The sequence below is a fragment of the Nymphaea colorata genome, chromosome 6 (genome assembly GCF_008831285.2).
Source record: "Nymphaea colorata isolate Beijing-Zhang1983 chromosome 6, ASM883128v2, whole genome shotgun sequence".
NCBI classification, from domain to species: Eukaryota; Viridiplantae; Streptophyta; class Magnoliopsida; order Nymphaeales; family Nymphaeaceae; genus Nymphaea; species Nymphaea colorata.
Window position 1 is genome coordinate 24,865,528 of NC_045143.1, and position 26,400 is coordinate 24,891,927.

Sequence of the window (26,400 nt, forward strand, 5' to 3'; positions counted from 1 at the left end):
AGTTGTCCTCGGGAAGGGAACGTGTTTCTCTTGCAGATGGTTCCTCTACCTGTGTGGCAGGTGAAGGAACTCTGTCCTTGTTGGACAAATTTCATGTGCAGGGCGCATTACATGTCCCCCAGTTTCCTTTAAATCTCTTGTCAGTCAGTAGACTTACTAAAGAATTGAATTGTGAACTTATTTTTTCTGCCGATCGCTGTGTTTTGCAGGACTTGGTGACAGGGAAGAGGATTGGGATTGGTTTAACTTCTGATGGATTATATCGTCTTTCCATACGTGTGGCTACTGCTCTGATGACAGCGATCTGCAAGACAGATAAGAGAAGAGAAGATTGTCTTCAGTCCTTTATGTACTGGCATGAACGTTTTGGGCATTTACCTTTTGGGATTTTGAAACATTTGTTTCCAGACTTGTGTTCCTCCTTTGATTTGTCTTCCATTTCTTGTGATGTTTGTTAGTTTGCCAAACATGTGAGGGCTTCGTACCCTCTTTCTACTAGTTGTGTTAATGAAGCTTTTTCCCTGATTCACTCTGATGTATGGGGACCTTCGGGAATTCATACCCGTCAAAGTTTTCAATATTTTATCACTTTCATTGATGATTTCTCTCGTGCTACATTTGTGTACCTGTTAAAAGACCGCAGTGAGGTTCCTCGTATCATCGAGACATTCATTCTTCTTGTGCATACCCAATATGGTGCGAATGTTAAAACTTTTCGGTTCGATAATGCCCCTGAATACATGTGTCAGTCTGTTGAGGAGTTTCTTAGACAAAGGGGGATTGTTCATGAGACATCTTGTAGTTACACCCCCCCTCAAAATGGGGTAGCTGAAAGGAAAAATCGTCAACTTCTTAATGTCACCAGGGCTCTTTTGTTTCAGAGAAATCTTCCTAAACACTATTGGGGTGATGCCGTTCTTACTAGTGCCTATCTTATTAACCGCATGCCCAGTCGTGTTTTGAATGGTAGGACTCCCCACTCGTTATTTCCTGGCAATCATCCACCATTCCTACTTCCTCCTCGTGTTTTTGGTTGTGTATGTTTTATCCATGATCACAGTCCAAATGTCAAGAAACTTGATCCTAGGTCTATCAAAGGTGTCTTTGTTGGATACTCTCCTACGCAAAAATGATACAAATGTATTGACCCTACTACTGGTCGAGTTTATGTTACGAGGGATGTTACCTTCTTGGAACATGCCTCTTACTTTGGTGAGAATCCTTTTCAGGGGGAGCAGTCTGTGGGCAGGGAAGATTTTTCTCAGAGACAGGAACTTCAGTTTACAGATTTTTTGGACTACAAGAAAGTAGAATCGCTTACTGCTGTTGATGTGCCTGAGAAGGAGGAAAGGAGTTACACTAGCATTGAGAAGGAAGGCCCTCGGTTGTTTGGACAGTTCTACTCTAGACGAGGTACTCGGACAGAGATGATGACTTGTGATGCTAGATCTACTTCCAATCCCAATGCCACTCCTTCCCTGGATGAACCAAGTCCTACCGTGGAGACTGTGGAGACTCATGATGAGGTTGAAAAGAAGAATGAAGATCTTCCCATTGCCCTGAGAAAGGGTGTCAGGTCATGTACTGAACACCCCATTGGTAATTTTGTATCTTATTCCAGACTTGGAAAAGATTACAAGTGTTTTGTTTCTACTCTTTCTTTGGCTGTGATCCCCAGGACTGTTGCTGAAGCTCAAAGTGACTCCAAGTGGGCTGATGCAATGAAAGAAGAAATAGATGCCCTGACAAGAAATATGACATGGGAAGTGGTGAAGATTCCTGAAGCCGCTCACTTAGTTGGATCCAAATGGGTGTATACCATCAAGTACAAACCAGATGGGAGTGTTGAAAGATATAAAGCTCGACTTGTGGCCAAGGGATTTAGCCAGAAATATGGAATTGATTACTTGGAAACCTTTGCTCCTGTTGCGAAAATGAAGACAGTGAGAGTGGTTATATCCCTAGCTGTGATGAAGGAGTGAAAGATGTATCAACTAGATGTTAAGAATGCATTCCTCAATGGTGACCTCGAAGAAGAAGTATATATGCATATGCCTCCAGGATATGAAGAACCAGAAAAATGTTGTAAGCTAAAAAAGGCCTTATATGGCCTTAAGCAATCGCCCAGAGCGTGGTTCGAACGACTGAGAAGAGTGATGATACGTCATGGATACAAACAAGGAAATGGAGATCACACTCTGTTTGTGAAGAAGAAGGAGAGCAGGGTTACTCTCCTGCTGGTCTACGTAGATGACATGATTGTCACAAGAGATGATGAGGAGGAGATTATCAAGCTAAAAGGGTTACTGGCTACAGAATTCGATCTCAAAGATCTTGGCAAGCTAAGGTATTTTCTTGGTATGGAGGTTGCTAGGTCTAGCACTGGTCTTGTACTAAACCAAAGGAAATACACATTAGATCTGCTGGAAGAAACTGGTAAATTGGGATGTAGACCTACTCCTACCCCATTTGACACTGGGCACAAGTTGAGTCTTAGAGACGGAGAGCCTTTCTGTGAAGAAGACAAGGGAAGATATCAACGTCTGGTTGGGAAGTTGATTTATCTTACCCTCATGAGACCTGATATCACCTTTGCGGTGAATCTTTTGAGCCAATTCATGCATGCACCAACCGATGCACATATGAAGGCTGTGGACAGATTACTATGCTACCTGAAGAAAAATCCTGGCAAGGGACTCTTGTATGTGAAACAAGAGACTATGGAAATCGAGGGCTATTCTGATGCGGATTGGGCAGGTTGTGGTGATACCAGACGATCTACTACAGGGTACTGTGTCTACTTGGGAGGAAACCTTGTTGTATGGAGAAGCAAGAGACAGGATGTTTGCTCTAGATCTAGTGCAGAGGCAGAATATAAGGCAGTTGCTATGGGAGTGTCAGAATGACTATGGTTGAAGATATTGCTGACTGACATTGGAATAGAGATTGAAGGACCTATGAAGATGTATTGTGATAACAAGTCTGCAATCAACTTAGCCAACAATCCTGTTCTTCACGACAGAACAAAGCATGTTGAAATTGATCGTCACTTCATTCGGGAAAGAATTGATGCGAAAGAGTTGATCTTACCTTACATGAAGTCTGAAGACCAAATTGCTGATGTTCTGACGAAAGCTCTTCCTTCAGCTTCATTTGAGAGGAATGTATCCAAGTTGGGCATGTTTGATATGTATGCCCAACTTGAGGGGGAGTGTTGATAGATCGTATGTTTCGGGTCCAGATCCATACCCGACCCGTCTTGTAGCCCGTGTTGGGAACTACTTAAGTCATGTAACCCTAATCCTTATGAGTTAATGATAATCTAAGGAGAGAGAGAGTCTGGCGGCTAGTGGGCACCGACTCCTCCTCATTCGTGGTTTTTTCTCCCTCGTGTTGAGGGTTTTCCACGTTACATCGTGATCGTTGTTCCTCTTCCTCTCCTTGTTCGTATTTCTACAGGTGCCAAAAGGTGTGAGATAGATATCACCGCTGCCCAAAATAGGGGACAACTTGTCATCAGCCAACCTGACGTGCTATGGTGTAGTAAACACTGGTAAACGATAAAAACATTTGTAGCTGATTACAACAATGCCTGGATGCTTCTGAGTCAATCATCCATATCATACCTGGGTCACTGGTAGGGGCACCAATAGAGAGAACTGAGTTTATAGCAGCTGTGTTGGTTGAGGCAGGAGTAGACCTCTGAGCAAGAACCAGATCATATTCTTCCTTGCTTAAGTTGAGATAATACGATGGAGGTATAAGAGAACATGAGACTCAACCATAGCATCTGTAGACTATGACAAAGTTGCAGTAGATGAAGAAGACCCTTCTCACCTACTACCGTTAGCCATAAAAAAAATTGTACTCGAACACGCAGACCACAACCAAATGATGTGTAGGAGGTTGAACACAAACACAAAAATAGCAGACTGTTTTCAGACGTGGATAGCAGACAACACTTTCAGATGTCGATAATAGGCAGCAAACAAGCACATGTTTGATAGCAGAAAAGAAAAATTTCCTCACTTCAACAATGCAGAGAAAAGACTGAAACCTGCTACCACAACATACCTTTGCCTATGGAAATCCACCAAGCATCACACAACTAAACAAATTTGAATGTCCAAGAACTTCTTCCAAGGCAACAAAGGTCAGACCTGATGACTGAAACTTCTTCACCCAACGACAAAAGACTGCTACTACTCGATTAGCTGCAGTTCACACCTCACAAAGCCTCACTTTACTGATTTCACATTCACGATTTGCATATATTGCTCCTCAAGTCAAACTGCATCTTCAACCAGCAACATGACTCCACACACAACAACTTATCACGTCACACTGTACCCACAACCAGCAATTAACTCTGCCCCACATGATCTTATGCAACGACAACAAAAGGGCAGATCCGATATATCACGTCACAGATTGTCTTCCACTGTAGAAAAAAATCAGATCTCTTTAGGGCAGATCTGATACATAACGTCATAGGTTTTCTTCCATGGCAGCAGAAAATCAGATCTGAGCGACATAGATATTCTTCCACGGCAACAAAAACTCAGATCTGATACATCCTGATCAGATCCACCGTCTCCTTCCACGGCAGCAACTTCATCAACGTTTCTCCATGTCTTCCACGGCAATAGCAACACAAAGGTGCTGATCACGTTTCTACATGTTAAACGTGATTAGCCCCTTTCCACCAAACAATCAACTTGCTTGTTTTGTAAACAGCAGGAACCCTAGGCGTGAAACCCTAGTTTGGAGGAAGAGAAGAGAAATGAGATAAGGAGGGAACCCTAGGTGCGAAACCCTAGATCGCACAGCCCTAGGTCCGTTGCTCTGATACCATGTTCAATATTGGAGGAAGAAAGGGACGTGAGAGAGAGAGAGAGAGAGAGAGAGAGGAAACTTTCAGTTCACATTCACGTAACCCTAATCTCATATTAAAAGAGATTAGGGTGTTGACTACATATTTACAATTTCAGTCCACTAAAATATAAGAAAACAATAAGTAGACCCTTGTCCACTTTCTAATATTTCAGAAAGACTGAAATTGACTCTAGAAAACTTTAACAATAGAAACAGCGACCTCTTAACAAGTGGTTAGCTGTTCAAACTTTGGTATCCCTTATTTTCTTCAAATAGTTTGAAGTTTGAATTTGATCAATGGACTTATGTGCTTTACCTTTTGGAATAAGTCCTTGTTTCCTTTTCCAACTGCACCTATCAATTTATAATTGGTCTCCTTGTTCAAACTAGAAGTTAAGAAGCATCCATGTGCATGTGCAATTCTGGCTTTGGTTTTGTGAGCATCTCATCACTGTTTGTAGTGTTGCCCAGTTTATGCATGGTTGTGTTTGTTTGCATTATGAAGTTTTGTTCACTTAAATTGTTCAAAGTTCTGCATGTTTGTGCCCAGCTGCTTACCCCCGTGACTACTCTTAGAGAGATGCTATTGCAAAGGCTCTCTCATCACAGAATGTTATTCTTCTTCATGGGCCTCCTGGAACGGGGAAGACTACGACTGTGGTAGAAATTATCCTGCAAGAAGTCAAACGTGGTTCAAAAATACTTGCCTGTGCCGCTTCTAATATTGCTGTTGACAACATTGTTGAAAGACTTTCCTGCCATAGGTAGATGAAATTGTTTCTCCATCTGCCTTTTTCTTTCCGTACTATGTGATGTTTTCAGATAACAATACTATGAAATAATGGATTTTGGTTGTATGAACTGCTAGTCAAGCATGGCAACGTAGAAAATTATCAGACTTTAGTTATCTAAACTTAATATTCTAGTGATTTTGTTCCGAGAGTACTCTCCTTACTAGCTTACATTACAATAAATTTCATGCATGTGGGATGCTTATTGGTTTTTAACAATAAAAGGAGTTACTTGGGCAGTTGTTGATTTATTCTCATACTTTAAGCTTGCAATACAGCTGCTTTAATTCTTTCCAAATTTATTAATATCCTTGCTACAGATCAATACTTTTATTACTTTGTGCCACCAAAGGAGTCAAGTCTTCATTCTTGAATTACATATTTCTTCCCGAACCATAAATAGCATTCTTGATTATGAAATACGAATGTGGTCCTATTTTTCACTGTTCAGGACATCCCTTTGGAAAGCATTGGTCTCTGTCAAGACTGAATTTTTTAGTTTGAAAAAAAATTGTCCTTTTTCAGCATTCATAACTTTCATGTGGGAGAATATCCTAAGGAATATATGCAATAGCTGCCCTATTGTGAAGTTTTTTTGGAAATGGAAACAAATGCACCAAATCAAGAAAATAACATGAAACATGTAGGTTTTCAAATACAAAACTCTTTAGGGGCTATTGCCCTTCAAAAGATCTTCAAGTACTTTGTGATTAGATACACATCAAAATAGAATCTTCTTCGTGACATTTTGGGACATCTTTTCTTGGCAGAAGAGTTCAAGTAAATCCAAGATTCCAAGTGATCGTTTATTCTTTCATTCATCATTAACTCTATTTTGCCAGTGAATATGACAAAACTCAAATCTCAGTGTCATGCTTATAAGCACCATTATTACCATTGACTCGCGGTTATCGTCTCAATAGGGTGCCGAAAGGTCGAATCGACTCGTAAAACCCTCCAACAAGTTTTTCCCATCTGTTCGAGGTTATGACTGATCGATTTAAACTCCAAGACCTCGATTCAATCTATTAGTAGTATGTTTCTCAACTTGCTTTCTTAGTTGAGACGTCATCCCAGCAATCATGTTTCTCCATTTGTCAATTTGATGACGACAACATTAGCTCACTAATAAAGATCGTAAATTAACCAAATCAACTTGAACGAGCATTTGCATCGCACCTCAGCACATGTCCAAACCTTAATGACTTACATGTTTTGTCGTCTTTTCAAATTCTAATTTCCCATGCGAACCATCAATAGTACCCTTTCTCCACAAGCAACATAATATTCATATCGACGATAGCATGCATCAAAAGTTCATCAAAACGGTCCTAAACCTTCCCACATTATCAAAATATATACCATGCTCTCTAACTGCTTCAAATATTAACCCATGATGCTAAAAGGATAATTATATACATTCTTAGTGCAAAAATCCTGTAAAATTAGGCTTGTTTAGACGTGTTCACCCTTCTTACAGTCTTAGCTATTGTAGGCGTCCCCAGCAGCCACCCCAAATGCTCGATTAATCACCAAACACCAAAGACTATATGCTGTCGTTGCCTTCACCACTCTCTATTTGTTGGTATGAGGGGAAAGACGTATTCCTGCAACTGCCAAATCCAAAACAACCCTAAAGGGTGTGAGAATGAGCACGCGAGAGGTTGGACGAGAGAAATGGGCATCCAGTTGAGAGGGAGAGGGTTCGGCTGAAGGAGACATGCGCGGGAGAGAGACAGTGATAGAGAGAAACCGAGAGAGAGACAAAGGCGAGAATTCAGGCAAAGGGAAAAGACAAACGAGGGGGAGAATGTGGGATGGCTTTGCTGGCATAGGAGGTCCACGTCCTCTAGCTGGCTTTGTCATTGTGAAAACTTTGTGTCCTTCTTTTTCTCCTGTGGATGTTGTGCGGCCGCACATATGACAGGTTCCTGCTGCATGCTTGATAAGCTGGCAGTAGAGCTTGCTGGTCTCTGGATCATTTTGAATTTCTCCATGGTCATGGCTTTGATGCACCAACAAACGTTTGACATAATTGGATTCAAGAATATGGATTCAGAGTCAACTCATTTTCATCAACTTTTAGTAAGATGCAAAATAACTATAGGAGACTCGATGCTTGATGTTCAAGCTTTAATTGACTTAGGATGCACAAATACTATTATAGACCAATCTTTAGTAAAACCACAATATATTAACACATTAACTGAACCAATACAGCATTGTTGCCATTTTGGTAGACATTATAACCACGAAGATCATGGTGAAAATAAACAGTTAAAATACTGTTGCAGCCGCAAGGTTTGGAGCCTTGTCGTGAGATGTGGAGAGAGAGAGAGAGTAGCAGCCGTAATTGGAGAAAGAAAAACCTTAATCATTCACTAACCCTAATCTCCATTATAAAGATATTAGGGTAGAAAGGAGATTTACAGATTACATCAAATAGAAATAAGGAAATATTAAAGAGATCTTATAACTCTTTAATATTACAAAGAGCTACCTAGAAACAAATCTTCTAATTCAACACTCCCCCTCAAGCTGGAGCATACATATTAAACATGCTCAGCTTGTCACAACATCTACAAAAATCACCAATGGGGAGAGCTTTGGTGAAGATATCTGCAGCTTGGTCTTCTGAAGGAACATGAATAGTGGCAATGGTTCTTCCTTGAACGAGATCCCAAATGTAATGGCAGTCCACTTCAATATGTTTAGTTCTTTCATAGAAAACTAGATTGTTTGCAATGTATGTGGCTGCTTGATTGTCAGAATACATCTTCATGGGAAGCGGAATAGACACACTTAGGCTAGATAGCATGGATCTATCCCAAGTCATTTCTGTTGCAGTTTGAGCCATAGCCCTGTATTCGGATTCTGCACTAGATCTTGACACCACACCTTGTTTTTTGTTTCTCCACGATATAAGGTTACCTCCCACAAATACACAGAATTCTGTGGTAGATTTCCTGTCTTCGACTGAGCCAGCATAGTCAGCATCACTATAAGCTTCCACTTCTAGGGTCTTGCCTTTTGTGAACAAAAGGCCTTTGCCAGGAGACGATTTCAGATAGTTGACCACCATCAAAGCAGCATCCCACTGAACTTTTCTGGGTTTTTCCATAAATTGACTTAGCTTTCTCACTGCAAAACTAATGTCTGCTCAGGTCACAGTAACATAGAGGAGTTTTCCAATAAGGGATCTATATGATCGAGAATCCACTAATTCTCCTTGGTCATCATGAATATGTATGCGTGGACTCATAGGTAGATTAGCTGGTTTGGCTTCTAGCATCCCAGTGTCCTGCAATAAATCAAGAACATACTTCCGTTGAGAGAGAACGACACCATCCCTATTGCGAGCAACCTCTATTCCCAAGAAATAACGTAGTGGACCAAGATCTTTCGTCACAAAGTGTTTTTGAAGAAACAACTTTGCATCAGAAATTTCTTGATCGGAGTCGCCTGTCAGGATAATGTCATCAACATAAACCACTAGAACGGTTATACCCCTGGAAGTCTTCTTGATAATCAATGAATGATCAAGGGGAGATCTTGCAAAGCCACACTTTGAGACTACCTCAGAGAACTTGTGAAATCACGCACGAGGACTCTGCTTGAGTCTATAAATAGATTTCTTCAGTTTGCACACTTTTCCGCACTCCCCCTGTCGTTCAAACCCTGGTGGTTGTTGCATATAGACAGTTTCATCAAGGTCACCATACAAAAAGGCGTTTTTGACATCAAGCTGATGCATGGGTCAGTCATGGTGTACAACCACTGAAATGATAAGACGAATGGTTCCCAACCGAGCAACTGGAGAGAAAGTCTCAAAGAAATCCACCCCGTAAGTCTGTGTGTAGCCCTTAGCAACCAACCGAGCTTTGTATCGTTCCACAGAACCATCAGAATTATATTTCACTGTGAATACCCACTTAGAGCCAACAATGTCTCAATCAAGAGGAGGATCAACAAGTTCCCAGGTGCCTCGCTCAACTAATGCATCCATCCCATCTTGCATAGCCTGTTTCCACTAGGTATCTAATAAAGCCTGCTGATGATACGTAGGAACTGTATGAGCAGTCAGAGCGGGAATAAACTGTTGCATACTTTTACCCACACCGTCAGTAGACAAAAAATGAGATATAAGATGCAGAGTACATTGTCGCTTGCCTTTGCGAAGAACAATAGTAAGTCTTGACAGGGATCAAATGGACCAAGGCTACTCACTTCAGATGAACTCATCTCCTGAGAAGCGGTTGGTGAAGGATCATGAGAGGGGTCCTGTCGACGTGTGTAGACCCGCAGACGATCACGAAACTTGGACACTATAGCTAGAGTGTCTTTAGAAGGAGATTCAAAAGGGAATGACTCCAAAGGAATAGGAGGAATAGGTAGTGGGTCTGGTGACCGTGGCATCTCAGTAGAGATAGAAGTGGAGCTATAATAAGGTTTAAACTCAAAGAACGTGACATGCGCACTGATATACTCCTTTTGAGTTAATGGGTCAAAGCATTTGTAGCCTTTATGGTTTCTGGAGCAGCCTATAAAGATGCACTTAATGGCTTGGGCATCCAATTTATTACACGTGGGGCCAAGTATGTGAACAAAACATGTGCAACCAAATACTTTGGGAGCCACTGGAAATAAGGGTCGTTGGGGATGCACAAGTTTAATGGGAACCTTGTTAATGGAAGATGAGGGTAAACGGTTGGTTAAATAACAGGCAGTGAGGATGGCATCTCCCCAAAAGTACGTAGGTAAGTTATTATGAAGCATTAGGGAACGAGCCACATTTAAAAATTGGCGATGTTTCCTTTCAGCTACTGAATTTTGTTGGGAGGTATGGGGACAAGTAAACTGAGGAGAAATGCCATTATCAGAGTAAAACTTCATTAAGGTAGATGCCTTGAACTCAGGAGCGTTATTAGTGCGAATGCTTTTTACAAGAATACCAAATTGGGTCTTTATTTCAATAATAAGGTTTTTGAGAGAACATACGACTTCAGACATTTCTTTCAAAAGGAAGACCCAAGTGACTCGAGAATAATCATGAACAATGACTAGGAAATAACGAAATCTTGACCTACTAGCAACTTTGCTATGACCCCACACATCAACATGAAGAAGATCAAATAGTCCACAACTGGACAGACTCAGACTCGATAAATAACTACTACGAGTGTGTTTGCCTAGTTGACAAGATTCACACTGAAATGACTCTGGTACTGAAAGATGAGGAAGAAGATGACAGAGCTTGGAGATAGATGGATGACCAAGTCTGAGATGCCACTGGAAGGAGGAGGACAATGAGGTGATCGACGATGCTGCAATACCCACTGGATTCGACAGAAAGTAGATGCCCCCTTTTTCATAGCCTCCACCAATCGTCTTCTCAGTTTGCAAGTCCTGAAATGAACATACACCAGAGTCAAATGTAACACGATAATGTGAATCATTAATCAATTGTCCAACCGATAACAAATTTGTGGGAAACTTAGGAGCATATAACACATTAGGAATAGTCATAGACTGAGAGATCTTCATATCTCCATAACCTATAATAGGTGATCATCGACCATTTGCAAGTCTTACATGACGTGTCTAAGGTAATGGGTGCAGGACAGTAAACATAGAAGGTCTACTACCAAAGTGTCTCGATGCTCCTGAATCAATAATCCAAGTAGTACCTGTATCATGTGGGACAGTATCAACGGACATAGCACTGTCTATCATGACTGTAGAGGCCGATGGCTGGATAGATCTGTATACCAGGAAGTCCTCATACTCTGACTTGTTGATGCTCAGAGTCACTGTCTCAGGGTGAGAAGACGATGAAGACCCATCGACCACTGATGACGCTGCTTGGGCAGATCCAATAGGAGACTGTAAAGAGTTCTTTCCCAGCTTAGATGCAACATTTCTTCCTAGGAGCAGTGCCGCGGTAGGACGACCATGTTTATCCCAACATCTGTCTTCCAAATGCCCTATTTTCCCACAATAGTTGCACTGAAATCTCCCCCGACCTCCTCCTGACCCACGACCCATGCCTCTTCCCCTAAATGAATTGCGTCCACGACCTCCTGATGCTGCCAAGTCAGAGGCATGGATATCACTAGAGGGCGGAGAGAGAGTAACAAGAAGACGGCTGAGTCTGTTGTGGGCTTCAGCCAGGTCAGGGATCTTTGCTCCAGTCAACATCTGTGCCTTTGCTACTGCATATTCAGAAGAGAGACCCTGCAGAAACTTTGCAACCATGGACTGTTCACCGTGGGTCTTATGGCATGTTGGACAAGGAGGACGTAATGCTTTAAGTCGTTCATAGATTGACTTGACAGAAGCGAAATACTAAGCCAGACTCTGGTCGCCCTGTTGCAAATTAAGTAATTCCTCCTCAACCTGCAATATCTTGCTAACATTCTTGTCATTCGAGTAGGTTTGTTTTAGAAAATCCCTCATGTGTTTGGCAGAGGTATAAAATGCAATAGTAGAAGTAATGTGTGGTTGCACGCTATTCATGATCTCAGACATGACAATATTGTTATCTTCCTTCCACGAAATATATTTCCCACTCTTTTCCACATTCTCATCTTCTTTGATAACATGCTCCTTTCGATGTCCAGTCACACACATCATAAACACACGAGAGCAAATCTCATAGTTAGATCCATCTAACTTTACAGTAGAACCATAAGAGAATGGATTTCCTCCACTCTTAACCTCATGACAAAAGTCAGTGTTGGGATTTTCTGCCATCGCAAATCAGCCCACAAATGATCACCCACCACCAGCAAGCGAGAATATATATATATATACATATATATATATATATATATATATATATATATATATATATATATATCAATGAAGACTGCGACTGATCAGCAGTAAGCCAATAACATATGTCCAACACCACACGGCAATGATCACCCACCACCAGCAAGCGAGAATATATATATATATCAATGAAGACTGCGACTGATCAGCAGTAAGCCAATAACATATGTCCAACACCACACAGCAATATTAGATGCAAAAATACTTTCCCAAACAGCTTCTGAACACTCCACGATAACAGATTGCTGTCCAACTGTTGACAGCAACCCTACGGCAGAAAACAACAACCTAACAATACAGAAAATCCCACGATAGACTGCTGTCCAACACTCCCACGACAGATGAAATCCAGCAACACAAATAGAATGCTGACAGCACCAGCAATAAAAATAGAAGACTGCTGTCCAACAGCCCCACGACAGAGAAAATCCAGCAATCCAACGGCTAGAAAAAAATTCCACTGCTTGCACTGTCTTTAGTAACCAACAACTTATCTATTTATGCATCTAATGCTGCTGTACCACAGATTATTTGCCACTAATAATGAATAGCGACAGGAAAAAGAATATTCAACATAAACTACCGTAGACTCCCACCCAGCTGCGATAAAAAAAATATATTTAGACATCCATAGCTGGAGTCTATTCACACAGATTTCATAGCGTGAATAGACTCCTCCACACGGTTCAGTTGCTGAAAGACAGTCAACTGGAACTGAACGTGTGTAGCAGGAGTAGGAGACGGAAGAGGGAGATGGAGAAGAAGGCGGTGGAAGAGATAGCCTTAGGAGGAGAAGCCGACGGCAGTTTTTCTTCACGTCGGCAGCCTGGTTCACGCCCCAGCCACTGTTTTCTTCACGTCGCCGGTCACGATGGCTCTGATACCATGTTGCAGCCGCGAGGTTTGGAGCCTTGTCGTGAGATGTGGAGAGAGAGAGAGAGAGTAGCAGCCGTAATTGGAGAAAGAAAAACCTTAGTCATTCACTAACCCTAATCTCCATTATAAAGAGATTAGGGTAGAAAGGAGATTTACAGATTACATCAAACAAAAATAAAGGAAACATTAAAGAGATCTTATAACTCTTTAGTATTTCAAAGAGCTACCTAGAAACATAAAATCTTCTAATTCAACAAATACAATCCTAGATCTTATAATCATGAATGGAAAATTATTAAACTTGAGTGAACAATATAATAAGAAAATGTTGGACACCATGGATTTCCAGGCATAGGTATTTATAGAAGTCTTTTATGCTCATGTACGTATTGGGGATTAAATAAACCATTTCTGCCCTATTATTTAAGTCTATTTCCATAGCACCCAAATTTGCTTTGGCTACTTTCTTAAATATTTTATCTAATATCATTAAGAAACACTTTGCTCTTGTGTTTCTGCGGTATATTGGCCTGATTTTTACAACAATAATACCTATGTGAATTAAATTATATTCACGTTGTTTTAAGGTTCTGACACCTTCAATACTTAACAGAGGAATTGTTTCTGTCTGATTTTCTAAGACTGACATAGCAAGTACTTTGTTATAATTACATCTGCCTTGTAATCGTCTCCACTCGTTATGGTGGTAGAGGATTTTAGGGTTTAGGACTTGACTTAGTCCTCTTTCTTGCTGATCTTTGGGAATTTCAGCAATTTCTTCTAATTGGACATTATGTGAAGAAGAATATGCTCTATCTCTTCTTCTTCGCAAGACATCACTTAAGAAAGTAAATTGATTTTGGTTGCTAGAAGAGGCTGTTTCACGTAATCTTCCTAAAAAGGGTAATGGATTTACTACATACGATTGAAAGAAACTGGGTGACCCTGAAACAAGGTGCAATAACTACCCAGAAAAACCATGAAGGGAAAAATCCGGGACAGACCGGAACATCTCAAAATCCTGGACAGGCCGGAACATCTCAAAATCCAGGACAGGCCAGAACATCTCATAGTCAGACATCTGTAACTACAGTTGCTGATAGAGCCAAATCTTTGGCAAAAGTATTTTCAGAAATCAATAATATTCTTGATGCAGTGCATGAATATTTTCATACTCTTAAAGACTTGTTTTCTCTCTCTATAGAAGGGCCAAACGAAGAATTTTTATCAGACCATACAGGAATCTATCCTAGGCTTACGTGTTTTCAAGGATGTCATCCTGAAATAATACAAAAATGGTTTAAATTTGGATCCGTAGCCCTTCTTTACATATCACCAACATTAGAAGAAATTCGTCTTTTACCTCCTGAAATCGAAAAAGCCGTAAAAGAATTTCTTACTGGCAACCCAGGGTTTACAAATGATTCCATTATATTTTTAAAATTCCATTCTGCAGCCCCAGATCTGGTATTGAACCCAGGAACATCTGTGTGGAAAGAAAAACGTAGTATATATTTAATCCAAATTGGTTTAGTGGGCAAGGATTTTCAATTAATGTTTGATGTTTCTCAAAAGCAGAAACCATATCTTCTCATTGAAAATATGAAAAAGTTCATTCATTATAGAAGAGCTTTGGGAATGAAAGTTCGGTGGTATCATGCCTCCACCAACATCAGTTCATGCAAACGAAAAGATCCCACGGCCTTCGGAAAACTCCAGTCTTTCATCAATAGGATCGACCATGGAGAAATTCAGAATGATCCAGAGACCAGCAAGCTCTACCCCCAGCTTATCAAGCATGCGGCAGGAACCTGTCATATGTAAGGCCGCACAACATCCACGGGAGAAAAAGAAGGATACAAAGTTTTCACAATGACAAAGCCAGCTAGAGGACGTGGAACCCCTACGCCAGCAAAGCCATCATTTCGGCTAATGTATCAAAGGGAAGAATCTGATTCCTCTCCTGAAGATATGTCTGTATAAAACTATAAGTTAAAAATGTAAAGTTATATCAAGTTAAGGTGCCTACGTGTTCTCCACCAACAGCCTTATCCCTTCACTCACTACCGCAATATGCGGAAAAGCTGATGATAAGGATCGTGATGGTGACACGTATGGTGACTAGAAAAGTAGCTGGCCTCCACAAGGCCAAAGTAGTTTGTCTTTTGCAATAATGAGCTCCAGCTGTTCTCCTTCGCGAGAATTCTATGGTGCTTATAGATAGCCTTCTCCTCCTTGACGAGGGGGCAGCATTCTGAGAACGAAGAAAGAAAGCAAAGAGTGGAAGAAAAGAGACTCCCTGATCCTTTTCAAATGTCCCTATTCAAGTTTGTAAAAGCCATAGGCTAAAAAGACCTCTCCTGAAGAGGATTTCAGTTATTTCAATAAAGGAGTGTTCCTAACGACTGTAAGTCTTCCTTATTTATCTGCTTTCTTTTCCCGATTCTTAGTCTATTATGCATTTTTCTCGTAAGCAAAGTCTTTATCTTCAAACTGAATTGCTACGGGTTAATATCATGATTGGCCGACATGCCTTTAGAAAAAAGACCCATTTAGCAGTTAGTAGGTTTGTTTTGAAGGCAAGGGGAAGTGCATACTGCATATTTAGGCAAGGGACAAGTACATACAGGTGCAGAGTTTGAGAAATTTACATTTGGTATCAGAGCCACCTCCTTGAAAATCACTGGGTTCTCTTCAAGAGATTTTAAAACATTATGAGTGAAACTCGTACGTTACCCTTTTTAGGAAGATCACTGTTAGAATACAGTGTTATAGGGAACCGGGTCCGGATATGGACCCGGTACACATGGGCGCAGGAACCGAGGACAGGCTCGGTTCCCTAGGCAGGCCTCTCTTCCTCTTTTAATTCTAATCACTTATTGTAATTGTTGATTAAGTGAATGAAGTTTTCTCTCTCCTAGGGTTGCGGTTTTGCCCCTAGGTTAGAGCTTCCCCGTGGTTTTTCATCTCTTTCTGAGGTTTTCCACGTAAATTCTGTGTGGCTTTTCTTTCTCTTCTTTCGCTGCGTGTTTCTACATGGTATCAGAGCCAGGTTCCGATCCTGGGACCTGTGGGTTATGGGCCCACCACGCTTCCGCTGCGCCACTCTGATGTTACCTTTCATGAACATGAGGCGTATTTTCCGGCGAATCCTCTTCAGGGGGAGTGTATAGGGGACAGTGTGGAAGAGTATTCTCCAAATCAGCTTATTCAGTTTTGGACTACAGACTTAGTCACAGTGTGGAAGATACAGTCAGAGATGATAAAGACAGTCATGTGGAAGGGGGCCCTGTGGTTGATCAGCCCACATCCCGTGATCATTTGTTTGGGCAGGTTTACACTAGAAAGGAGAAAGATGTGGTTGAGACTGTTGATGTAACCAATCTCAATCCTGTGAGTTCCCCGAATGAACCAAGTCCAATGAATGAAGAGCTTCCCATAGCCCTGCGCAAGGGGACCAGGTCATGTACTTCTCACCGTATTCAGAGATTTGTCTCATATTCAAAACACAGTAAAGAATACAAATGCTTTATTACCACTCTGTCTATGTCTGTGATTCCCAGGTGTGTGGAAGGTGCTAGAGAGGATCCTAAATGGCTACAGGCTATGACAGAGGAGATGGATGCTTTGGCAAAGAACAACACGTGGGAAGTGGTCGATATTCCCAAGGGGACTCATTTAGTTGGTCCAAGTGGGTGTTTAGTGTGAAGTATAAACCTGATGGCACTGTGGAACGATATAAAGCTCGCCTGGTTGCAAAGGGGTTCAGCCAAAAATACGAAATTGACTATCTTGAAACCTTTGTTCCTGTTGCAAAACTGAAGACTGTGAGAGTCATTTTGGCACTTGCAGTGCAAAAGAAGTGGGGCATGGACCAGCTTGATGTCAAGAATGCCTTCTTGAACGGCCATCTAGAGGAGGAGGTCTATATGAGCATGCCTCCCAGATATGCTCAAAGTGGAAAATGTTGTCATCTCAAGAAGGCCCTGTACGGCCTGAAGCAGTCCCGTAGAGCATGGTTTGAAAGACTGAGGGTGGTAATGAAGACAAATGGGTACAAACAAGGAAATGGTGATCATACCCTATTCATTAAGCAGAGAAGTGACCTAGTGAACATTCTTCTTGTGTATGTTGATGATATGATTGTCACAGGTGATGATGAAGAAGAGAAAAGGAAGATGAAGGAGAGGTTAGCTGCTGAATTTGACCTTAAAGATCTGGGAAAATTAAGGTACTTTCTGGGAATAGAGATTGCACGATCAGAGACAGAGCTTGTTATGAGCCAAAGGAAGTACACTCTGGACCTCCTGAAAGAGACAGGTAAACTGGGATGCAGGCCCTTTCTAACTCCAATGGAGTCAGGTACAAAGATAAGTATCAAAACTGGTAACATCCTAGATGAAGAAGGAAAAGGACGGTAGTAGAGGCTTGTTGGTAAGCTTATTTATCTGACTCTTACTCGCCCTGATATTACTTATGCTGTAAATGTGTTGAGTCAGTTTATGCATGCTCCTACTGATTGCCACTGGAAGAGTGCAGAAAGAGTGTTGGGGTACCTGAAGAATAACCCAGGTAAAGGGTTACTGTATACTCGGCAGGACAAACTTGATATTGAAGGATACTCTGATGCTGATTGGGCTGGTTGCACGGATACCAGAAGGTCTTCCACAGGGTACTGCATCTTTCTAGGGGGAAACCTGGTGGTATAGAAGAGTAAAAGGCAGGAGGTCTGTTCTAGATCCAGTGCTGATGCTGAATATAGGGCTGTTGCTATGACAGAGATGTTATGGCTAAAGATTCTTCTAGCAGATATTGGAATTGAAACTGAAGAGAAGATGAAAATGTATTGTGACAATAAGTCTGCGATTAACCTGACAAATAATCCCGTCCTGCATGACAGAACCAAACATGTCGAGATAGATCGCCACTTCATACGGGAGCGCATAGATTCAAAGGAGTTGATCCTTCCTTATATGAAGTTTGAAGATCAAATTGCAGATGTTCTAACTAAGGCCTTATGTACATCTCAATTTGAAAAGAATGCTAGCAAGCTTGGCATGTTTGACATGTATGCCAAGTTTGAGGGGGAGTGTTAGAATACAATGTATAGGGAACCAGGTCCGGATATGGACCCGGTACCCATGGGAGCGGGAACCGAGGACAGGCTCGGTTCTCTAGGCGGGTCTCTCTTCCTCCCTCTTTTTATTCTATCACTTATTGTAATTGTTGATTAAGTGAATAGAGTTTTCTCTCTCCTAGGGTTGCGGTTTTGCCCCTAGGTTAGAGCTTTCCCGTGGTTTTTCACCTCTTTCTGAGGTTTTCCACGTAAATCCTGTGTGGCTTTTCTTTTCCCCCTTTCTACTGCGTGTTTCTACAGACAAAAAACATAAGAAACGAAGAAGACGTCCAAAAGAAGTTCCTAGAAGAAAAACAAAAAGATATTTTCTACGAAAATCAAAACAAAAAGCACCTTATTTAAATAACGAAAAACATGTCAGAAAATATGATAAACGTAGAAATTATAAAAGCAAACTTTGTTGCATTGTTTGTAATGAAAACGATCATTTGGGAAGTAGCTGTCCTAAGCTCCTAAATGCTTATACAAGAGAAGTAACATTAATTAATACCACAAATCAAGAATTAATTAATATTGATGAATATGTCATTGAAACTGAGTCAGTATATTCAATTATCTCTATTGAAGAATATGATAAAACACAACTGAGTTCTGAAGATGACTATCCTTTAGTAAATGAATTTACAAAATCCAATGAAACAATTCTTAATGATTTCCTAGACATTTATGATTCTGAAAATGAATACTGAATGCATGCATGATTGGAAGTTTAAAGAAGGCAGTCTAAGCACAAAGTGCTCTAATTGCCCAAGATATCCTAGTATGGACAATAGATGGCGATGCTGCCTCTGTTTTCTAGAAATTATAGGAGACTCGATACTCGTACGAGTTTCACTCATAGTGTTTTAAAATCTCTTGAAGAGAACCAAGTGATTTTCAAGGAGGTGGTTCTGATACCAAATGTAAATCTCTTAAACTCTGCACCTGTCCCTTGCCTAAATATGCTCTTTCCCTTGCCTTCAAAACAAACCTACTAACTACTAAATGGGTCTTTTTTCTAAAGGCATGTCGGCCAATCATGATATTAACCCGTAGCAATTCAGTTTGAAGATAAAGACTTTGCTTACGAGAAAAATGCATAATTGACTAAGAATCGAGAAAAGAAAGCAGATAAATAAGGAAGACTTACAGTCGTTAGGAACACTCCTTTATTGAAATAACTGAAATCCTCTTCAGGAGAGGTCTTTTTAGCCTATGGCTTTTACAAACTTGAATAGGGACATTTGAAAAGGATCAGGAAGTCTCTTTTCTTCCACTCTTTGCTTTCTTTCTTCGTTCTCAGAGGCCAGCTACTTTTCTAGTCACCATACGTGTCACCATCACGATCCTTATCATCAGCTTTTCCGCATATTGCGGTAGTGAGTGAAGGGATAAGGCTGTTGGTGGAGAACACGTAGGCACCTTAACTTGATATAACTTTACATTTTTAACTTATAGTCTTATACAGACATATCTTCAGGAGAGGAATCAGATCCTTCCCTTTGATACATTAGCCGAAATGATGGCTTTGCTGGCGTAGGGGTTCCACGTCCTCTAGCTGGCTTTGTCATTGTGAAAACTTTGTATCCTTCTTTTTCTCCCGTGGATGTTGTGCGGCTGCACATATGACAGGTTCCTGCCGCATGCTTGATAAGCTGGGGGTAGAGCTTAGGGCTGGGCATCGGGCCGGCCCGACCCGGTAAGACCCGGCCCGGGTCGGCCCGTCGGGCCCGAAGCACGGGCCTGGGCCCGGCCCGACCCGTTTGAGCCTTCATCCAATGTCCAAACGTAGATGTCCAAAGATAGACACACCTTCCCGTAGGGTTTCAGCCTTATGCCCCTCAATTGGGGTCGCAGCCAATGGCCCTTGCGTAGTAGCCCTAAAGCATGAGTGCGTCTGAGGTAGCGGTGGGAAAAGTTCAACAGCCATTTCCCCTATGCCGGTCGTTGGAAGGGAGGAGTCGACGAGGCGGTCGTTGGAAGGAAGGCCGAGGGTGAAGGAGGGGGAGTTGACGGGCGAGAGAGGGAGACGCGAGTGCCTGAGAGCGCAGCTGCGGTGGCTAAGGTACAGCTGCACCGCGGAGTAGAGCTCGTTGGTGTTGACGCTGTCGGTCTCTGCGATGTCGTAGTCGCAGGAGAAGAAAGAGATAGTGCGAGAGATGAAGCGGGAGATGAGGAGGCGGATCTCCGGCGGGAGTATGTGAGTTAACGGGGCCAGGCCTTCCCGGGCTGCGTCATCTGGCTCGGGCCCTGCCTGGGCCGGGTACCAGGTACCCGATGGCGGCCCGACCTGATGCCGAGGCCTAGTAGAGCTTGCTGGTCTCTGGATCATTCTGAATTTCTCCATCATCGATCCTATTGATGAAAGACTGGAGTTTTCCCATGGCAGTGGGATCTTTTCGTTTGTGTGAACTGATGAGTGCACACCTTTTGGCATGATGCCACCAAATTCCTCTTTCTGCCTGAGTTCTGGCAGTATTAACGAGAACTTTCATTCCCAAAGCTCTTCTATAATGAATGAACTTTTTCATATCTTCAATGAGAGGACATGGTTTTTGCTTTTGAGAAACATCAAACATTAATTGAAAAATCTTTGCCCACTAAACCAATTTGGATTAAATGTATACTACGCTTTTCTTTCCACACAGAGGTTCCTGGGTTCAATACCAGATCTGGGGCTGCAGAATGGAATTTTAAAAATATAATGGAATCATTTGTAAACCCTGGGTTGCCAGTAAGAAATTCTTTTACGGCTTTTTCGATTTCATAGGTAAAAGACAAATTTCTTCTAATGTTGGTGATAAGTAAAGAAGGACTAAGGATCCAAATTTAAACCATTTTTGTATTATTTCATGATGACATCCTGAAAACACGTAAGCCTAGGATAGATCCCTGTATGGCCTGATAAAAATTCTTCGTTTGGCCCTTCTATAGGGAGAGAAAACAAATCTTTAAGAGTATGAAAATATTCATGCACTGCATCAGTAATATTATTGATTTCTGAATATACTTTTGCTAAAGATTTGGCTTTATCAGCAATTGTAGTTACAGCTGTTTGATTATGAGATGTTCCGGTCTGTCCCGGATTTTTCCCTTCATGGTTTTTCTGGGTATTGCACCTTTTTGTTTCAGGGTCACCCAGTTTCTTTCAATCGTATGTGGTAAATCCATGGCTGAATCCAGCTGATTTGTTAGCTCAGTATGCTTGTCCAGGAATTCGACAAGTAATTTTTGTTGTTCTTTTGCATAAGCCATCACCATATCTATGGCTTTGGATAAGTCTTCAGCCATGTTATCCATCTTGTAAGGTGATTAACCTGGAAAGAATGTCAACAACAGCGTTATCTTTCCCTTTTATATGCTCAAACGTTACCTGTGTAGAATAAGCAGAAACACTATCTCTGAAGTTTAACCATCTTCTGGCAGATGATCTTTTTCCTGTCTCATGGAGCTGAGCATGAAATTTTACTATAGCTTCACAGTCGGTTCTTATAGTAAACTGTTTTCTAAGAATGAATAATTCAAATGCCTTAAGAGCATAGATAATAGCTAGGAGTTCAATATCTTAAGATGTTATATTCCCTTTCTCTAAGAATTTGCTGAAGCATATCGGCAAATTTCTTCTGTTGTTTTAGCTTCATATTTTGATGGTTTAGCAAGAAGAACAGCACCCTAACCTTGTGCTGAGCCATCAGTTTGTATAACTAAGTAATCTGTACTCAGGGGTAATCGTAAATGTTTGAGATTACTGACCAGTTGTTTGATTTTTTGGACTTGCTCAATATCTTCCTCACTGAAGTAAATGACTGTGTTTGGTCTTAATTTAGCATATAACCCTGCTATGAGTTTGTGTAATTGAGGAATGTAAGGCCTAGCATAATTTAGCATTCCTAAAAATTGTTGTAGGGATTTTTTGTCTTCTATTTTATCAGGGAAATCTTTTAGAATTTTTTGTAGAATATGAGGCTGGAGGTTAATGTAGCCATTTCCAATTTCTGTTCCAAGGAATTTTATGTGTTTTTAATAATTCAATTTTGGTCTTTGAAATGATTATTCTTTGTTCTTCAAAAACACTAAAGATTTGTTTCAGATGTGAAATATGTTCTTTTTTGGTTTTGGAAAAAACTAGAATGTCATCTATGTAGACAATTGAACATGATGAATTTAAGAGAGCTAAACTTTGATTCACCTCGAAAGAATCCCTAACTCCTCTTTATATAGACTAGAGGAGAGGGATAAGTTACAAGAAAGTCATTAAAAAGAAACATTATTACACAAGTGCCCTCTCAAGCCTAATACTGAGTATAAACACGTCTTAACATTCCCCCTCAAGTTGGAGCGTATATGTCAAACAAGCTCAACTTGGAACAACAACTTTGGAATGGTCCTCTTGCAAGAGCTTTAGTAAAAATATCAGCAGTTTGCCCTGTAGTTGAAATATGAGAGGTACTTACAAACCCCTTTTGAATCATGTCTCTGGTATAGTGACAATCTACTTCAACATGCTTGGTTCTCTCATGGAAAGCAGGATTATTAGCAATAAACAGAGCAACTTTGTTATCACCTAACAATTGCATAGGAAGAGGCACTTCCACAGTAAGATCCAACATCAGAGATCTAACCCACATAACTTCAGCAGTAGCCTGAGCCATAGCTCTATACTCAGATTCTGCACTTGATCTGGCAACCACTGTCTGCTTCTTACTCTTCCATGTGACCAAGTTGGATCCAATAAACACACAAAACCCAGTAGTGGATTTTCTGTCAAGGTGACATCCCGCATAGTCAGCATCAACATACACAGATATAGTGAGAGATGTACCATTTTGAAAGAAGAGTCCCATTCCTGGTGAATTTTTTAGATACCTGAGAATCATCATGGCAGCATCCCAATGGACTTTCTTGGGCTTATCCATAAATTGACTCACTCTGCTGACAGCATAGGCAATATCAGGTCGAGTAACAGTGATATATAGGAGCTTCCCAACAATCCCTCTATATTGTCTAGCATCAACATCTTCAGTATCATCATCATACAAGCGAGTATTGATGTCCATGGGTGTAGAGGCAGGTCGACATCCTAGCATACCTGTCTCTTGCAAAACATCAGTAACGTATTTCCTTTGGCACATGATAAGACCCTTCTGATTTCTGTCAAACTCAATACCTAGGAAATAGCGTAGCTCACCAAGATCCTTGGTGACAAAGTGTCGTCCAAGGACGCCCTTGATGTTGGAAATCCCCTGAATATCATCCCCTGTAACAATGATATCATCAACATAGACAAGAACTATCACTGTACCTGTAGAAGTTTTCTTGACAAAAAGGGAATGATCAGCCGAAGAACGTCTGAAGCCCTCATTCTCAATATTCTCTGATAATTTTTGGAACCAAGCTCGAGGACTTTGTTTCAGACCATAAATTGCCTTTCTCAATCTGCACACTTTCTGACACTCCCCCTCAGCAACAAACCCTGGTGGTTGCTGCATATACACTTCTTCATGTAGGTCACCATACAGAAAGGCATTTTTGACATCAAGCTGTGATAGAGACCAATTCTTGCTGACGGCAACAGCGAGAAGAACCCGTAAAGAAGCATGTCGTGCCACAGGAGAGAAGGTATCATAATAATCAACCCCATAAGTCTGAGTATAGCCTTTAGCAACCAGGCGAGCTTTATATCTCTCAATGCTGCCATCTGCTCTGTATTTAACAGTAAATACCCATCGACAACCAACAATAGCTGCATCAGATGAAGGAGTAACTAGTGTCCAGGTGCCTCTAGACTGAAGGGCATCCATCTCTTCTTGCATAGCTGCGGCCCATTTGGGATCAGAAAGAGCGTCCATGGGAGTCTGTGGAAGAGCTACAGCCGACAGTCCCTTGACAAACTGTCGGTAAGTAGGAGTGAGTCTAGCCATGGATAAATGACCAGAGAGAGGATGCAAAGTGCAACTGCGTTTGCCTTTCCTTTGAGCAATGGGCATATCAAGTTCATTAATATGAGGACCAGGAGCATGCTCTGGAGAGTCCCCTGTGTCATCATCACATAAAGAATGGTCAGCAGGATTTGTGTGTTCAGGAAGTACCTTGGGCATGCTGGGTGAAGGCACATGAGCACAGGGGGCAGGTTGAACAGGTTTAGTGCGACGTTGGTAGATAGCCCCAAAACGCGAAGCAACGGGTTGTGGATAACTCATGAGAGGTAAAGGAAGGTGGACTTCATCACTAAATTCAGGCACCCTTAATTGAGTTCCATTTGGAGAGAAATAAGAGGTGGACTCAAAAAATGTAACATCAGCACTCACATAATATCGACGAGTAGAAGGATCATAACAACGATATCCCTTTTGAGTGCGGGAATAACCAACAAAGATCGTTTTGATAGCCCGAGGGGATAATTTATCTCTTCCAGGACCAAGCAACTGAACAAAGGCAACACATCCAAAAATACGAGGTGCAACAGAAAACAATTCTCTGTCAGGAAAAAGAACAGAGAAAGGAATAAGATCTCCCAACACAGATGACGGCATGCGATTAATAAGATAGCATGCTGTAAGAACAGCATCTCCCCAATAAGAATGGGGAACATGGCTGTGTATGATAATGGTTCTGGCGACATCAAGAATATGGCGGTGTTTTCTTTCAGCAACCCCGTTTTGTTGAGAGGTATAGGCACAAGAAGTTTGGTGAATGATACCCTTATCCCTGAAAAATTGTTCTAAAGAGGAAGCACAGAACTCAAGAGCATTGTCAGAGCGCACAATCTTGACACAAGTATCAAACTGAGTCAGAATTTCATTGATAAAATTTTTGATTACATGACCCGCTTCAGATTTGTGTTTCATAAGAAAAACCCAACTAACACGACTGTAATCATCAACAGCAACAAGATAATACCGATGACCCTGAAGGTCAGGAGTACGACTCGGGCCCCAAACATGAAAATGAAGTAACTCAAACACAGAGTGGCTACTTCTACTGGACCGCGGAGGAAAGGATGACCGATGGTGTTTGCCTAACTGACAAGACTCACATTGAAAAGACGACTTATGAGACAGCTGAGGGAGAACATGCAGCAGTTTCTGAAACGGGAGATGTCCAAAACGTAAATGCCAAGTATAAGCCGAGGATGAGGACGACCCCGACGAGGTAGATCCAGCAAAGGGAAAGGAATGCACTAGCCTGTAGAGACCTCCCTGTTCACGGCCACTGCCAATCACCCTGCCCGTTAGTATATCCTGAAACACAAGAGAGGAAGAGTCAAATATAGCACGACAATTTAATTCTCTGGTAATCTGACTGATAGAAAGTAGGCTATGGGGGAATTCTGGTGCATGAAGAACGTGCTGCAGCGGCAATGATGAAGTAAGTTGGACCTCTCCATGTCCAACAACTGGTGAATATTTTCCATCTGCTAGAATAACCGAACGACCTAGTGGAGTAGGGACGTAAGAGGTGAATTGCGTCTTATCCCCATAGAGATGTGTCGATGCACCAGAATCAATAAGCCAATCTGTAGTGTCAGGAGCAGAGCAGACTGTACAGGCAGAATACATACCAGATGAAGAAGCACTCGCAGCGGTAGGAACAGTAGAAGTGGTCGGACCAGGGGCTTGATGGGCGCTGTCGCCAATCAAGTGCCTCAACTGAGAGAGAATGTCATCTACATGCAGCTCACTGGAGGAGGCAGTGTGCTGAGGCTTAGGCTGCTCAGGAGAATCAGTAGATACAGTCTGATTTGCAAAAGCTGGACGGCCATGTTTCTGCCAACACTTATCCACAGTATGACCAATGCGGTGACAAAACTGACATACAGGGCGCGAAGGGGTATTGCCACGGCCACGGCCCCCTCGTCCTCTGGCAAAAAAGGGTCCACCTCTGCCACGAGTAGCAAGCATAGCAGAA

At 41.6% G+C, this 26,400-nt stretch overlaps 1 protein-coding gene across 2 annotated transcripts in view; it reads left to right on the forward strand.

Moving 5' to 3' along the window:
* The window catches only part of LOC116256012 (uncharacterized), a 121,747-nt gene that overhangs the window by 28,725 nt on the left and 66,622 nt on the right, over positions 1-26,400 (forward strand). For both annotated transcript variants that reach the window (XM_050078494.1, XM_031632127.2), the window contains one exon: positions 5,452-5,639. In XM_050078494.1, coding sequence (XP_049934451.1) covers positions 5,452-5,639 — 188 coding nt within the window. The remainder of the gene's footprint in view (positions 1-5,451; positions 5,640-26,400) is intronic.